Consider the following 12,325-nt stretch of genomic DNA (forward strand, 5'->3'; position numbering starts at 1 on the left):
AGGTCGCACGGAAAAGCCGACGTTGGTATACACGTTTCTTATAAGATGTTTTAACGGACATTATTCACTTGAAGACGCAAAGGAACGTCAACGACGTAAACAGTTTGCGCTATGGATATCCAGCAACGTGTGCTAGGTGACGAGTCAAATCTGGAATTGATTGAGATTGGTCAATTGGAGGACGACCAGCCCACAAACACTGCTCATGCCTACCCGCCAGATCGTGGAAAACATGCCTGGCTTTTCCTTTGGGTTGGTTGCTTCTTGATGATAGCGTTGACATGGGGGTTCCCTTTCTCGTATGGCGTTTTTCAGAGTTACTATTCTACTCATCCGCCATTCTCGGATCATCCTGAAGGATTACCCGCAGTTGGAACCACGGCGTTGGTAGGTCGGAATAGTCTCCTAGCCAAACATGTCCCTAACTTTTGGTTCTCACTATTAGGGGACTCTATATTTGACATCGCCTCCGTCGTTCATCATTCTACAGCGATATCAGTCGCACAGACGACTAGCTCTTATTGTTGGATCAGTTGTCACATGCTTAGCTGTTCTCGCATCTGCGTTTGCCACTAAAGTCTGGCATCTGCTTCTAACCCAAGGTATCCTGTATGGACTTGGCGCCAGCGTTGTGAATACGGTAACTATCCAGTTTCTGAACGAGTGGTTCATCGAGCGCAAGGGCCTCGCCTTTGGGATTCAAGAAGCGGGCGCTGCTATGGGCGGCGTAGTAATTCCGTACGTGTACAAGCTTTACCCATCGAAGCCCGTGGCTGACAGGATGAACAGCGTTCTTATGACATGGGGACTTGACAAGTACGGGCATCGCAATATCTTGATAGCTTGGTTCCTCGCTATTACTATTCTGTCCCTGCCGTCTATTTACTTCCTCCGGGAACGTGTGAGGCCCAGGGCGGCTGATGCTTCCGAGATTGGCACATTGGGCTTCGTTGCCACGCCTATCTTTTTGCTTCTTCAAGCTGGCAATATCTTCCAGGCCCTTGGGAATTTCTTGCCTGGTATCCATCTTCCGTGTATGAATTATCTACCTACCTGCCTAAGGTATCACTCACAAATCATTGTTCTTCCAGCTAACATGGGGTTTAGCATTTGCTCTACGCTTTGGCGCCTCACCCTTGGCTGCGGCGGGGATGTTGTCATTTTATAATGTGGCATCCGTCATAGGCGCCATCGGCACGGGGTACCTAGTCGACCGCTACCACGTTTCAGTAACATTGTTTCTCCTGTCACTAGGGGCAGCTGTCGCGGTTTTCTTCGCTTGGGGGTTCGCGGGAAATTTCGCAACTCTGTGTGGGTTTGCTTTTATCTACGGCATGTTTGCTGGGGGTTGGAGCTCGACATGGGTTGGCATAGGGCTCGAAATACAGAAACGCAGCCCCCACGCTGATCTAGGCGTGCTGTGGGGATTTGCAGCCGCGGCGAGAGGTGTCGGTAGCATCGCAAGCGGACCTATCAGCGAGCGGCTGATAGCTGAGGGTGTTGGCAAGACATCTTGGTGGCCTAAGAATTACGGTTCGAACTATGGCGTTTTAATCCTGTTTAATGGAATTATGTTGGTTCTAGGGAGCGTCGGTTGCACTGCTCGGATAGTCGAAATTTTGAAGAGGGTTGGGCATCGGCACAATGACTAGTCCTAGTCTGCTTAGCAGGTGCAGGGACCGGGGTGCCGGAAGCCATCACGTGATGGGCGCCAACTTTAAAACGGACGTTAACGACCAATTTTAGAACATTTTTCCTTAATCAAGTCATTAATCGAACAACTTAAAACGCTTTAAAGGCATCTTAGAGCCTTGCTGTGAAATCATTCATTCGCGAAAGAGCAGTCACAAAAGAGTACGTCGGGCAGAGACATTTTCAAAACCTGATCATTTTATAGTTGAATTCGACAATTGTATCATTCAAGGGAATGATCGGCCATAATTCAGCACACGCCGACTGAATCCATAATTCCAAGCAAATCTGGTTAGTCCGCTTATTCACGATGGCTTAAACATGCTGCTTAGAGAGCCGGAGGCTGACTAGTACCAGTTTGAATTAACGAAAGACAGACTTCTTTTGGTTTGCTGATATTCAACACAAATGGACACCGCAACATTGCAATCATTTCCAGTCAACTACGAGCAAAATTCCCTTCTCACGAAGCGCAATGCCTCTGAAGAACCGAATACCCCACCCATCACAAAAAGAATCAAAAGCTTTCATGATGGGTTTATAGAGGGGGGTGTTAAGCGTCCAGCTACAAGCTGGAGGGTTCCTTTCCCAGACAAAGTATGCTAATACCTTCGAATGTCAAGAAATATTTTAATTGATTTCAAGCCTGCAGTTTTAGAAGAAAGAGCTGGTGAGATCGAATTCCGAGTCGTAAATAATGATGGCGCCAGAGAAAGTTGGATCATTCTTACAGGTCTAAAATGCCTGTTCCAAAAACAACTTCCGAAAATGCCCAAAGATTATATCGCGCGTCTCGTCTATGATCGCACGCATTTATCCATCGCTATCGTCAAAAATCCCCTTGAAGTTATCGGCGGCATCTCATTCCGAGAATTTCGAGACCGCAGATTTGCTGAGATCGTTTTCTGCGCCGTCTCATCAGACCAGCAGGTGAAAGGATACGGAGCGCATCTTATGGCTCATTTGAAAGACTATGTTAAAGCTACTTCCCCAGTGATGCATTTTCTAACTTACGCCGATAATTACGCTACTGGATATTTCCAAAAGCAAGGCTTTACCAAAGAGATTACTCTCGACAAATCTATCTGGATGGGATATATTAAAGACTACGAAGGAGGGACAATTATGCAATGTTCTATGGTTCCCCGAGTACGTTATCTTGAAGTTGGTCGTATGCTTCTCAAGCAGAAGGAAACTGTACTCGCCAAAATTCGTGCCGTCAGCAGAAGCCACGTCGTCCATCAACCACCTACGCAATGGGCCAACGGTACAATTACTCCAATGGATCCGCTCTCATTTCCTGCCATTCGGGCAACTAGCTGGTCTCCAGATATGGATGTGTTGGCACGGGAACCACGCCGCGGACCTTATTTCAATCAACTTCGACGTTTTCTATATCAAATTCAAAACCACAAACAGGCATGGCCCTTCCTCAATCCGGTCAATAGAGACGAAGTTCCTGATTATTACAACGTTATTACATCACCAATGGATTTGTCAACTATGGAAGAAAGATTACACCAGGCTCAATACAATGCCCCGAAAGACCTCGTCGACGATCTCAAACTGATTTTTAATAATTGTCGGAAGTACAATGACGAAACAACGGTATACAACAAGTGTGCCGTCAAACTGGAAAAATACATGTGGACTCTCATCAAGGAGATTCCGGAGTGGTATGAGTTAGTTGAAGAATGAATTAATGATACAATCCATTTTTGGAGTTGGGTAAGTGTCAAGAAGTATGGTTGAGCACTTTGAGTGTATAATTTGGAGTTGGTAAATCGTCAGGGAATATGGTTAGGAGTTTGGGTGAAGAGAGCACGGTTCATGATAGCCATTAGGTAGTAGGTTGTTTGATTGAAAAAGGAGTCTGAAGTCAAGTAAATTTAGTGACTAAAGATTGATCTCTACCTCCTCAAACACAGGTGGGATTGCCCTAATCATTACGGGATTTATAGCGCTGGGGGCGCCCTAAGGACGCTACAGCGTAGCCGGTCTCTCCCCCTTCAAACCCCTGTCAGAGCTAGCCGATGCTCCGAGAGCTATCCCTTGCAAGTTTCCTATGACCGCAACTTTTGCTCGCACCTAAGCGTTGCTCCTAACTGATCCAAACTTTACATTGAATCGTTTCAATTTCTAAGATCACTTCGGTCTCGAATTCGATTATGGTATATTTCCTATGGAATATAAGAAATCACCACAAACCTCGATTGTCAGTTAGATCTCAATCATGCCCCTAGTCGTTCGACATATAAGCTATCAACAACTTCTGATGAGTACCTAGTACAGGTATTTATTAAAACAAAACCACTATCCATGAAGGCATCTAGCACTCGTAGGTGGGAATTAAAGAAGAAAAGTAGGAAACGTAAAGACAACAGGCTAGCTAGTGTCTAGTGTGTGTCGGTTGTCAGCTAAACACTGAATACCTACCTACCTAGGTAGGTACCCTGTAATCAGTGTATGATATCTTGTTGCATGGCCCATAGTACCTAGTACGTACCACTAGCCGGCAAATTACTGAGGGTCCGCCGAAGAATTAGGAGCCATATAGGCTTTTTAGATACTTGTGATAATGACTCTTATATATCCCTCTCCTCAACCCCGCGTATTCCAATACTCGTTCAACTCCGAATTAACCGTGTCCCAAAACCCGCACGTCGAATAATCCACCACCCCAGGCACCATCGCACCATCCATAACCACGCCAACACTCCCATTCGACCTCCACTCCGGCCACACGGTCTGTTCTCCCGGCCTGCCCAACTCCGCCATATTCGTCCACGCACGACTCATATCATGAGCCAAAGTCTGCTCCGCCGGCGTAAACGTACAGTTCCCATCCGGCGGCGGCATATTCGCCGTGAAGTTAAACACGAACGGGATCTCCGTCGTATGCGTGGCCCCGAGGTACGGGATCCATGCCGCTTGCAACCCGGTGTACCATGAGCAGCTGGGCACGTGGGAGAACCGGTAGCTCCATACCGGCACGCTGTTCTTCTCCGCTTGTACCAGCGCGCGGTACGACGGGCATCGGTACGAGACGTCGGTTGTTATCTCCGTCATGGCGGCGAGCACGGAGCCGTTGAAGGCTCTCGTCGCGGAGTATGTCTCGTTCACGCGCGTCGCTAGCGGCCCGAAGTTGTATGTCAGGAAGGCGTCGTATTGCGCCTGTGTGAGTGCGTTGTGCAGCGTGGCGGCGCCGTACGTGGTTAGTACGAAGAGAGCGCCTTCGGCGGCGTTGGAGCCGATGATGGCGGGGATGCGGACCCCGATGGTGGAGGGCTGTGCTTTTATCACAGTTCCGTCGAGGATGGGCGTCCAGGCGCTTCGCGTACCGTTGTTGGCGAGCGCGGTGTTGACGACTGTGACTTTGGGCGTCGGCATGGCTTTCGCGGCGGCTTTGATGGCGGATGGGGAGGCGGTGCGGAGGCAGGAGAGCTGCGTTGTGGGTGAGGATTTGGGATGGTGGATTTGGGAGGGGAGAGGGGGTTGGACTTACGTCTGGTGTGGTGCAGTTCATTGCGTTGAGGAATTCGGTGTACCAGACTTTGGAGTCGGCTAATGTCGCTAGATCTCTCCCAGCCCCGGACTCCATGGCGACAGCGCGGACTAGCTGCGATACTTCGGGTAGTGTGGAAAGTACGAAAGTGTCGATGGCGCCGGCGGATTCTCCGAAGAGGAGTACTTTTTGCCTAGAAGAGGATATCTGTTAACCCTGAAACCCTGCTGATCTTCTACTCCCTAAGAATATGGGTTGAACTTACGGATCGCCACCGAACTCGGCGATGTTTTCGTTTACCCAGCGTAGAGCTAGAAGCTGGTCTTGGATGCCATAGTTGCCGGTTAAGCCCAGGTCTTCCAGTGCTAGGAAGCCCAGGGGACCCACACGATAGTTGACCGTGACGATGATGGAATCTTGGGCAGAGAAGCATCCGTTATATATTGCGTCTGAGATTCCTCCAGCCGCATTGCTCCCTCCGTATAGCCATACCTTCACAGGCAGCTTTGGGCTTGGAGTAGCAGGTACATAAACATTTAAAAAGAGGCTATGGGTGAATATGCTTATGTAAGTTATTGTTACTCAGCGTTCAATGGGATGAATAGTCTTCTTACCAGTCTTCACTCTGTGTATTCGTCTCATCAAAGAGTCCCCCCGAAAACTGTAAACAGGAAGGAGCCGGGGCCGTGGCGTTGACTACTTTGCTTGAAGAGTTCGATAGGGGCTCTGGTGGCGCAAATCGCCGTTCGCCAACAGGGGGTTTGGCGTATGGGATAGAGAAGAAGTAGTTCACGTCCGTCAAGCTACACTTCCCGCCTTGGAATGTCCCGGTGTTCGTTTGAACGATCTTGGACTCGACTGAACTGGCGAGGCCTAGTAGCCCGGCCAAGATGGTGTTCCTCAGGTGCATCTTGAACTGACTAAGGAGTAACCTTGGTTACACAGGAACGACGAAGCCGCTTGGAGGTTTTATAGAATGGTCCTATACGATAACCTCACTATAAAAACACCGCGTCGAGATGAGTTGCCATCTTGGCTGACGAGCTGTATTTAAAGCTAAGTTCGTAGCTGGAAAGCTTTGAGCTGTATACAAGGTAGGTAGAGACTTAATATTCATTTTGATCCGATTGGGCTGCCTTGAACTTCTGTGCCTACAAAGAAGTCCCCCTAGCACATGGTGCCTGCGCTAAACATGGTAACATGGTCCTATCTTTGTAAGCAAGTGCGTATTTGCCATGATTCTGACCAGGGATTATTGTCGATTGCTGTGCCGCCGCATGGTCGCTTGATCTGATTCGCGTCCGTGATGATTTTTTGGAGCCTAGCTGAAGTTGAAGGAGCAGAGGAGTCAGCTGGTTGAAAGCTTGTTCGGTAACTCGAAAATACTTACGGAGCCCTTACTTCCAAGTTCCTGGACTAGATCCATTAAGAATACTACTTGGCTGGTTGGACATATTGTCGGGGCTATGAGAATTAGCCTCGCATTCGTTCCCCAGATTTAAGGGTCTTTCGCTGGGTCCTCGTGGAGTTAAGGCCTAGGTCGATTGTAATTAGGTAGCTCTAGCAGCTGTGGCAGGGAAACAAGACGGGAAAAGCCGTCAATTCAGCCCCATCGTCGAATTCAATCATAGTAGTTTTTAGTAGTCTTGGCATGTTATTCTTTTAGCCTTCAAACTTCAACTTACAAAAATAATATTTATTAGGAACTTGGCTTTCATATATGCCAGTATCCTATAACGCGATAAAACTGTATATTTAGAGAGGTATTCATTTATGTCTCAATGATTGAAAGAGACTTGGGATTGCTATTTCTCAAGTACTGTGGCGTACCTCGGACTCGGGTTCGCTTTCTAGGACAATGCCGAATCTAGTAAGGATCCTCGTGATTCTAGTGTATGTCACACAGATGACGAATGGAGGCTTGATAATAGAATATCACCGAAATTGGTACTTTGATGCGATTGGCTCATCAAGCGTGCATACATATATGACGGGATGGTGGTGGTGATAACAAAAGTGCCCAGAATGATGAAGATTTTGGTATCATCACAATGTCAATACGACACCTAACGAGTATGGATCGGACGAAAAGGGGGGCATTATATTGGACATGGTATGATGAATGAGGTAGGTAATATTGGTAAAAGTTGATATAGAATGATACTGAATATTTCCCTTTTCATATCCTCCTATCTCCCTAGACTAAGTTACTGATAGGGAGATATCTGTTAGGAGACGATTCCCTGGAACCAATCTAGAACAACCTGAGCACTCAACACCGCCGCGCCGAGCGAACAATGCTCCCCTGCCCCGTCGATCGAGTTGAACAGATAATAGGTAGCGCGATCACCCAACTTTTCCGCCAGCATCTTCGCCTGTCCGGGGAAGAACATGTCGGCCTGAGCGTCGCCAACGAAGACGGGAGCGGTGATATTCTGGATAACTCCGTCTAGGGTGTATTGCTGGACTTGCTTATACCACTGGAACGCGCTCTTCGTGTTGAAAGACCATAGCCCCTGCTGAATAGCCCAACGAGCACTCGTCGGGAAGGAGGAGTTCGTGAGTACCTGGGAAATAACATTGTTGAATAACGTCTCGTTGCCGGTTTCGTATATGGCGGCTAACTGTGGCCCAAATTGATCAGAGATCCCCTGTGCGAAGGAGTAGATTCCATCGAAGGCGACGACGGCGGCGAGACGGTGCTCAAACGCCGCTGCGCGTGGCGCGAGATACCCACCAAACGACAGTCCCCATAACCCTATCTTCTTAGCATCGACTTCGGGCCGCGAGGAGGCATAGTCGACGATAGGCGTAACGACGTCCTCCCACTCGGGAATAAAGCCAAGCCCTTGATACCGCCGCACCGTGGGCTGACCCGGCCCTTCGAACGTGATCACGTTCATGCCGCGCTGCAAGACCGCTTCGCCTATAACATGGTACATCTCCTCCTGCGATCCGTCGAAGCCGTTGCACATGAGGAGCGTAGGCCGGGGGCCTGGCAACCCACTGCCGAAGAAGATAGCGGGGATCTTGAAGCCCTTGCCTTGGAGCGTGATGCGCTCCCCGGGCGTCGGTAGCAACGCGACCGCCGAGTCAAAGGCTGAGAGCTGCTTGTCCCATAGCGAGTAGATTCGGGAATCGTTCCAATTGCCATGGAGGTAGAAGTCTGCTGACCGATAGTAAGTCGCTTCTCGAAAGAACGCGTTCCTCGCCGATACGGGATATGATTTCGTGTCTATCGCATTCGCGCTGTCGTGGACTCGGTCGGCGAGGTCGTTGAATGCGGTCGAGTAGCTTTCGAAGTCTCCTGCGGAGATCTGGTTCGCGGCGACTAGTACCTCTCCTATGTCGCTGCCCTGGTACGGCGCAAGTGCTAAGGCCCGAAGAATTTCGAAGTGGAAGTCCGCGTCGGAGCTTAGTTGAAGCATAGAGCCTGCATTTGTGCTGTTGTCCCTTTTCGTAGAGTGGAATCCTCGAGATCTTGTGAATGAACTCCCCTGATAATACGCGTTAGCGAGACGGATAGTTACCTAGGTAGGTACCTAGTAGGCATCCTGCTGAGACGGGTTGGATACTTACGAGAGCTACGCTAGAGCAACTAAGAAAAAGTAGCGGCGCATTAAGGAACTTCATCTTGTTTAAGGGATGTGGATGGGAGGTACTGTTTATTAGGCTCGAAGCGAGATGAGGTGAATGTTGCTTGATTCTGGGAACGTGTTCGATCTCTTGGCTCCTCTTTCATACTCCATCTCTGATACCCTCGATATATTTATCGATATCGCGTGTAAACCGCATGATGATATAACAAGAGGCGCAGTGCTTTTTTACATGTCATATCCAAGTAGGATGTTGTTGAGGTCATTCAGCTTCAGTGCCAACACCAGATTTGTCGGTTATGTAACCGAGGGCGAGAACGAGAGCGAGAGCGAAGCCGCTAAAATCCGCCCCCAAGCTCAGGTGGCTTTAAAGATTAAATCGATAAACCTTTCGAACCCGTTTGTTCTTGAGCATCCGGATTCCATTGTTTTATTTTCTCTAGTGGCCATACAAGTAAGCCCTGCCATTCTTCAGGCAATGAATTGGCAATCGCGCGGACTTCGTCAGCCCCTATATTTGCAACCCACCATACGTCACTAAACCTCGAAAGCAGGGCGAAGTAGTGGGCGAGTACTACTAAAGCTCTCGGGGATTCTTTTTTCACTAGCTTGATGTATCTCTCGTCTGCCAACATCGGAAACATAAGCAGCATTCGAAATAGACTGCTTGATGATCCTTCGGCATCCGATAGCCTGCTTGCATTGCATATATAGGTGAGGGTACGCTCATATCCGTCTTGAATCTCCGAATCCCATTCCTCGTCTATGCTGAGTTCCTTCGAGCGATCCAGCAGGTGTTGCAATCTTTGGATATCCCCAGACTGTGGCAGTTTTCCATTATCATGGAGGTGAGATGTCCCTCTTATCAGCTGGAATGCTACGGAATTTGGATCCGGACCAATCTGTTTATATGCTTCCACAAAGGTAGCAGTTGAGGTATGAGTTAGAGCTAGCCATTGCCATGGGGGTGTATAAGGCTCCCGGTTTCGAGTCTGTATCTGGATGAGCGCAGCTGCGCGCATCAGGCACGATGTCAAGCAGACTATGTCCGTTGTGTCCTTGTTAACTTGGAATATCTCCTTGTTGTGCTCTCGGACAGCCATCGAGAAGTATCTGTTAGCAACATTCTCGGCGCCGTCTTCGAGTTCGCCGTCTCCATAAACTCTCGCTATATTCAGGGCTGCGAGGCAGTACATTGAATATAACAGCGCGTCGGAATGAAACGAAAGCTTTGGGATCAGCCGACTAAAGTACCCCAGTGTGCGTTCGTCGGCTGCAATGGACAAACCCGTCTCGGTCACATATTGATGCATAAGCCTTGCCTCCAGCATTCGCCGTGATCGACTCTCCGGTGGGTCATTTTCCTCGGGCTCATTGACGAACACCTGAGCTACTGCCGGTTTCGGGGATACCTTCTTCGCGATCGTGTCGCGGTCATAATTGCAGGGAAGACCATGCCTTTTGCAATTATAGCAGATGGGTTTTTCCTCATTGCACTAAATGGGACAAAGGTCTTAGTTATCCCAATTCACTTTTTATACAATTATCAAGATCATAGAAAGCATGGAAGTGCACCTTTACTCTTCTGGAACGGCATCGCTGGCAACCTACGGTGTGTCAGATTACCTAGGAGTTAAGAATCGGAGTTCGGACTAGATCATACCAAACATGGATTTCTTGTGACCCAACTTCGGGACTCGGCGGCGCGGCGGAATGTTGGACTCGGATTCCATTGTTGAATTCCGGTTTCGGTGATGATCAAGATGCGCTGCGATGGAATTGAGAGCTCAACTGAGACTAAGAGCTTAACAAGAATTTACAGAATGATGTGCGAAGAAGGAATAGGTGCGCCGACGTTCCTGCGCAGCCCCCGTAAAGTCTCCTAAAGAAAAGCTGCAAGGATGACACGTTCATTAGCTGAATCGACCCGTCCCGCCAAAGCTGCCAAAAGGATGCTGATTGGGGCTCTGACAGGCCTAGCACCACACAGCCACGAAGCTCTACCACCTACTAAAAATAGTCATAATAGGACTTGCTCGTTGTTTACCATCTTTTGAGGGTGATCGTCATACTAAAATATTTACTAACTCGATCAAAACACCATCGAAATCTAAGGTCCACACAGACTTCTATCCAAAAATTAATCATCATTACACAGAACCATCTATAGATTACGAGGTATCTAACCAGTAAGTACACAAACATCAAGCGATAGTCTATTTCTACTACAGCTAGGCGTCGTCTAAAATTTCAATACTTCTCTTCCTTTTTCGTGCTGGCTGTTCTCCCTTTTGCTCGCTGATGAACGGAGGCGCATTATGGAAGACCTTACTTTCCAGTAGCGGCTGCTTTTTTTTCTCTTTCATGAACATCTCGAACTCGGATTCCGTCACATCGATCGCTTTCTGGAACTCCTCTTCGGACATGTTGCTTGATTGGAGGAAGGCCTTGATCCTCGCCTTGACTTTGTCCGGCGGCACGTACGATTTCCTATCGAGAAACTGCATGCGCGACGCTTTGATGTAGCGCTCCCGTTTATCGAGTTCTTCTTGCGCGCGTTTTATGTCGTCGTCGGAAACTGGTATGGTGTCGTCGCTCCTACGCTTCGTGCCTGGTGGGTACACTGGGATGTTTTTCTTGCCCGTTTTGGAGTTGGTCTCGTATAGGTCTAGCACAGCGGCTTTGACGATGCTGAGCTTCGTCGGATCCATCTCCTTCATCTCCAGCTCTATGTAGTTGCGGAGAAAGGACCAGGATACGTTCTGGAAAGTGAGAGGCCTGCCGTTTTTCATCTTCGGTTGGTTCGGGTCCGAGAGATCGACCATGACGTTCGGCGGGCTGCTCATGTGTTTCGCATTCCGATTGACGCAGCGGCGCTCTAGAATCCTAGCTTTTTCGACCGACCAGCCGGCGGCAAGCGCGACGTCTGCTAGGATGCGACGGTTGCGAGGATAAGGTCCATACGAATAATGGGAGCCTCCTACTTTAAGGGGTTGGCCCTCTGCACCTTTCAAACCTTGGATGCTTTTGTACTTTGCCCATATCTCATCATCATCGACATCAAACGGTTCTGCGCTGTCGTTTTCAATGTTGTGTTTATGCTCTGCCCTAAGAATATCGCGCCTATTCATCTCTCGGGCAGCTTCAAGTACCTCTTCTGTGATGACTGTTATCATTTTGTTCTTTTGATTGAATAATATAGTGAACCATGAATAACACAAAGAAGGGTTGAGGCACTGATGTACTAGGTATCTAGGTGTTAGTTTCATAAACTAGAGAATACAATATGTCACAGCGTGAAATATTCCACGATGCATTTACGCGTCGTAAATAGAACTTAGAAATGCCCTAGCAGATCGCGGAGTGGCTCGTGCATACGCACTCTCCCATCTGCCCATGTAGAAGTCGTTGCTATCACATCATTTCATTATCTTGTCGTCGTGGTAGCAGGTATTTTCAGAGACATTTCCCAGTGTTACGAGAAATGTCTAGAAAATCGACAGTTTGGTTGAAGTGCTGAGCTTCGAGGTTC

At 48.5% G+C, this 12,325-nt stretch overlaps 6 protein-coding genes across 6 annotated transcripts; 2 read left to right on the plus strand and 4 right to left on the minus strand.

Annotated features, from left to right (window-relative positions):
• Positions 1–9: 9 nt before the first annotated feature.
• Positions 10–1,748, plus strand: GGS22DRAFT_171291 (MFS monocarboxylate transporter). The gene is made up of 4 exons (XM_047962576.1): positions 10–387; positions 446–738; positions 790–1,034; positions 1,108–1,748. The coding sequence occupies exons 1-4, from the start codon at positions 112–114 to the stop codon at positions 1,650–1,652; spliced, it is 1,359 nt and encodes a 452-aa protein (XP_047815823.1). The 5' UTR covers positions 10–111; the 3' UTR covers positions 1,653–1,748.
• Positions 1,749–1,768: 20 nt separating this feature from the next.
• On the plus strand, positions 1,769–3,592 carry GGS22DRAFT_53295 (histone acetyltransferase GCN5). Its single transcript, XM_047967351.1, has 3 exons — positions 1,769–1,983; positions 2,050–2,289; positions 2,338–3,592. Exons 2-3 carry the CDS (start codon positions 2,101–2,103, stop codon positions 3,388–3,390), a joined length of 1,242 nt encoding a protein of 413 aa, XP_047815824.1. The 5' UTR covers positions 1,769–1,983; positions 2,050–2,100; the 3' UTR covers positions 3,391–3,592.
• Positions 3,593–4,192: 600 nt separating this feature from the next.
• GGS22DRAFT_53310 (alpha/beta-hydrolase) lies at positions 4,193–6,490 on the minus strand. The gene is made up of 4 exons (XM_047967352.1): positions 5,812–6,490; positions 5,463–5,744; positions 5,198–5,390; positions 4,193–5,136 (listed from the first exon to the last, which is right to left on the minus strand). The coding sequence occupies exons 1-4, from the start codon at positions 6,105–6,107 to the stop codon at positions 4,294–4,296; spliced, it is 1,614 nt and encodes a 537-aa protein (XP_047815825.1). The 5' UTR covers positions 6,108–6,490; the 3' UTR covers positions 4,193–4,293.
• A 935-nt stretch (positions 6,491–7,425) lies between these two features.
• On the minus strand, positions 7,426–8,830 carry GGS22DRAFT_191721 (2,6-dihydropseudooxynicotine hydrolase; the record flags this gene model as incomplete). The annotated part of the gene is made up of 2 exons (XM_047965158.1): positions 7,426–8,694; positions 8,777–8,830. The coding sequence occupies 2 exons, from the start codon at positions 8,828–8,830 to the stop codon at positions 7,426–7,428; spliced, it is 1,323 nt and encodes a 440-aa protein (XP_047815826.1).
• Positions 8,831–8,998: 168 nt separating this feature from the next.
• Positions 8,999–10,739, minus strand: GGS22DRAFT_53369 (C6 finger domain-containing protein). Its single transcript, XM_047967353.1, has 3 exons — positions 10,457–10,739; positions 10,369–10,400; positions 8,999–10,289 (listed from the first exon to the last, which is right to left on the minus strand). Exons 1-3 carry the CDS (start codon positions 10,524–10,526, stop codon positions 9,168–9,170), a joined length of 1,224 nt encoding a protein of 407 aa, XP_047815827.1. The 5' UTR covers positions 10,527–10,739; the 3' UTR covers positions 8,999–9,167.
• A 285-nt stretch (positions 10,740–11,024) lies between these two features.
• GGS22DRAFT_191723 (uncharacterized protein) lies at positions 11,025–11,969 on the minus strand (the record flags this gene model as incomplete). Its single annotated transcript, XM_047965159.1, has 1 exon — positions 11,025–11,969. The coding sequence occupies one exon, from the start codon at positions 11,967–11,969 to the stop codon at positions 11,025–11,027; it is 945 nt and encodes a 314-aa protein (XP_047815828.1).
• Positions 11,970–12,325: the final 356 nt, after the last annotated feature.

This window comes from Annulohypoxylon maeteangense, assembly GCF_022496945.1.
Source record: "Annulohypoxylon maeteangense strain CBS 123835 unplaced genomic scaffold GGS22scaffold_17, whole genome shotgun sequence".
Lineage (NCBI taxonomy): Eukaryota > Fungi > Ascomycota > Sordariomycetes > Xylariales > Hypoxylaceae > Annulohypoxylon > Annulohypoxylon maeteangense.

Excerpts from the sequence above, each read along its gene's own strand:
- GGS22DRAFT_171291 (XM_047962576.1), top strand. The coding sequence starts at position 112 with ATGGATATCCAGCAACGTGTGCTAGGTGACGAGTCAAATCTGGAATTG. Across the intron at positions 739-789 it reads ATGGGCGGCGTAGTAATTCC|CGTTCTTATGACATGGGGAC; the intron begins GTACGTGTACAA and ends CAGGATGAACAG. Across the intron at positions 1,035-1,107 it reads GCCTGGTATCCATCTTCCGT|CATTTGCTCTACGCTTTGGC; the intron begins GTATGAATTATC and ends CATGGGGTTTAG.
- GGS22DRAFT_53295 (XM_047967351.1), top strand. The coding sequence starts at position 2,101 with ATGGACACCGCAACATTGCAATCATTTCCAGTCAACTACGAGCAAAAT. Across the intron at positions 2,290-2,337 it reads GGGTTCCTTTCCCAGACAAA|CCTGCAGTTTTAGAAGAAAG; the intron begins GTATGCTAATAC and ends ATTGATTTCAAG.
- GGS22DRAFT_53310 (XM_047967352.1), bottom strand. The coding sequence starts at position 6,107 with ATGCACCTGAGGAACACCATCTTGGCCGGGCTACTAGGCCTCGCCAGT. Across the intron at positions 5,745-5,811 it reads AATACACAGAGTGAAGACTG|CCTCTTTTTAAATGTTTATG; the intron begins GTAAGAAGACTA and ends ATTCACCCATAG. Across the intron at positions 5,137-5,197 it reads TGAACTGCACCACACCAGAC|CTCTCCTGCCTCCGCACCGC; the intron begins GTAAGTCCAACC and ends CCCACAACGCAG.
- GGS22DRAFT_53369 (XM_047967353.1), bottom strand. The coding sequence starts at position 10,526 with ATGGAATCCGAGTCCAACATTCCGCCGCGCCGCCGAGTCCCGAAGTTG. Across the intron at positions 10,401-10,456 it reads TCACAAGAAATCCATGTTTG|GTTGCCAGCGATGCCGTTCC; the intron begins GTATGATCTAGT and ends GACACACCGTAG. Across the intron at positions 10,290-10,368 it reads GCCGTTCCAGAAGAGTAAAG|TGCAATGAGGAAAAACCCAT; the intron begins GTGCACTTCCAT and ends TGTCCCATTTAG.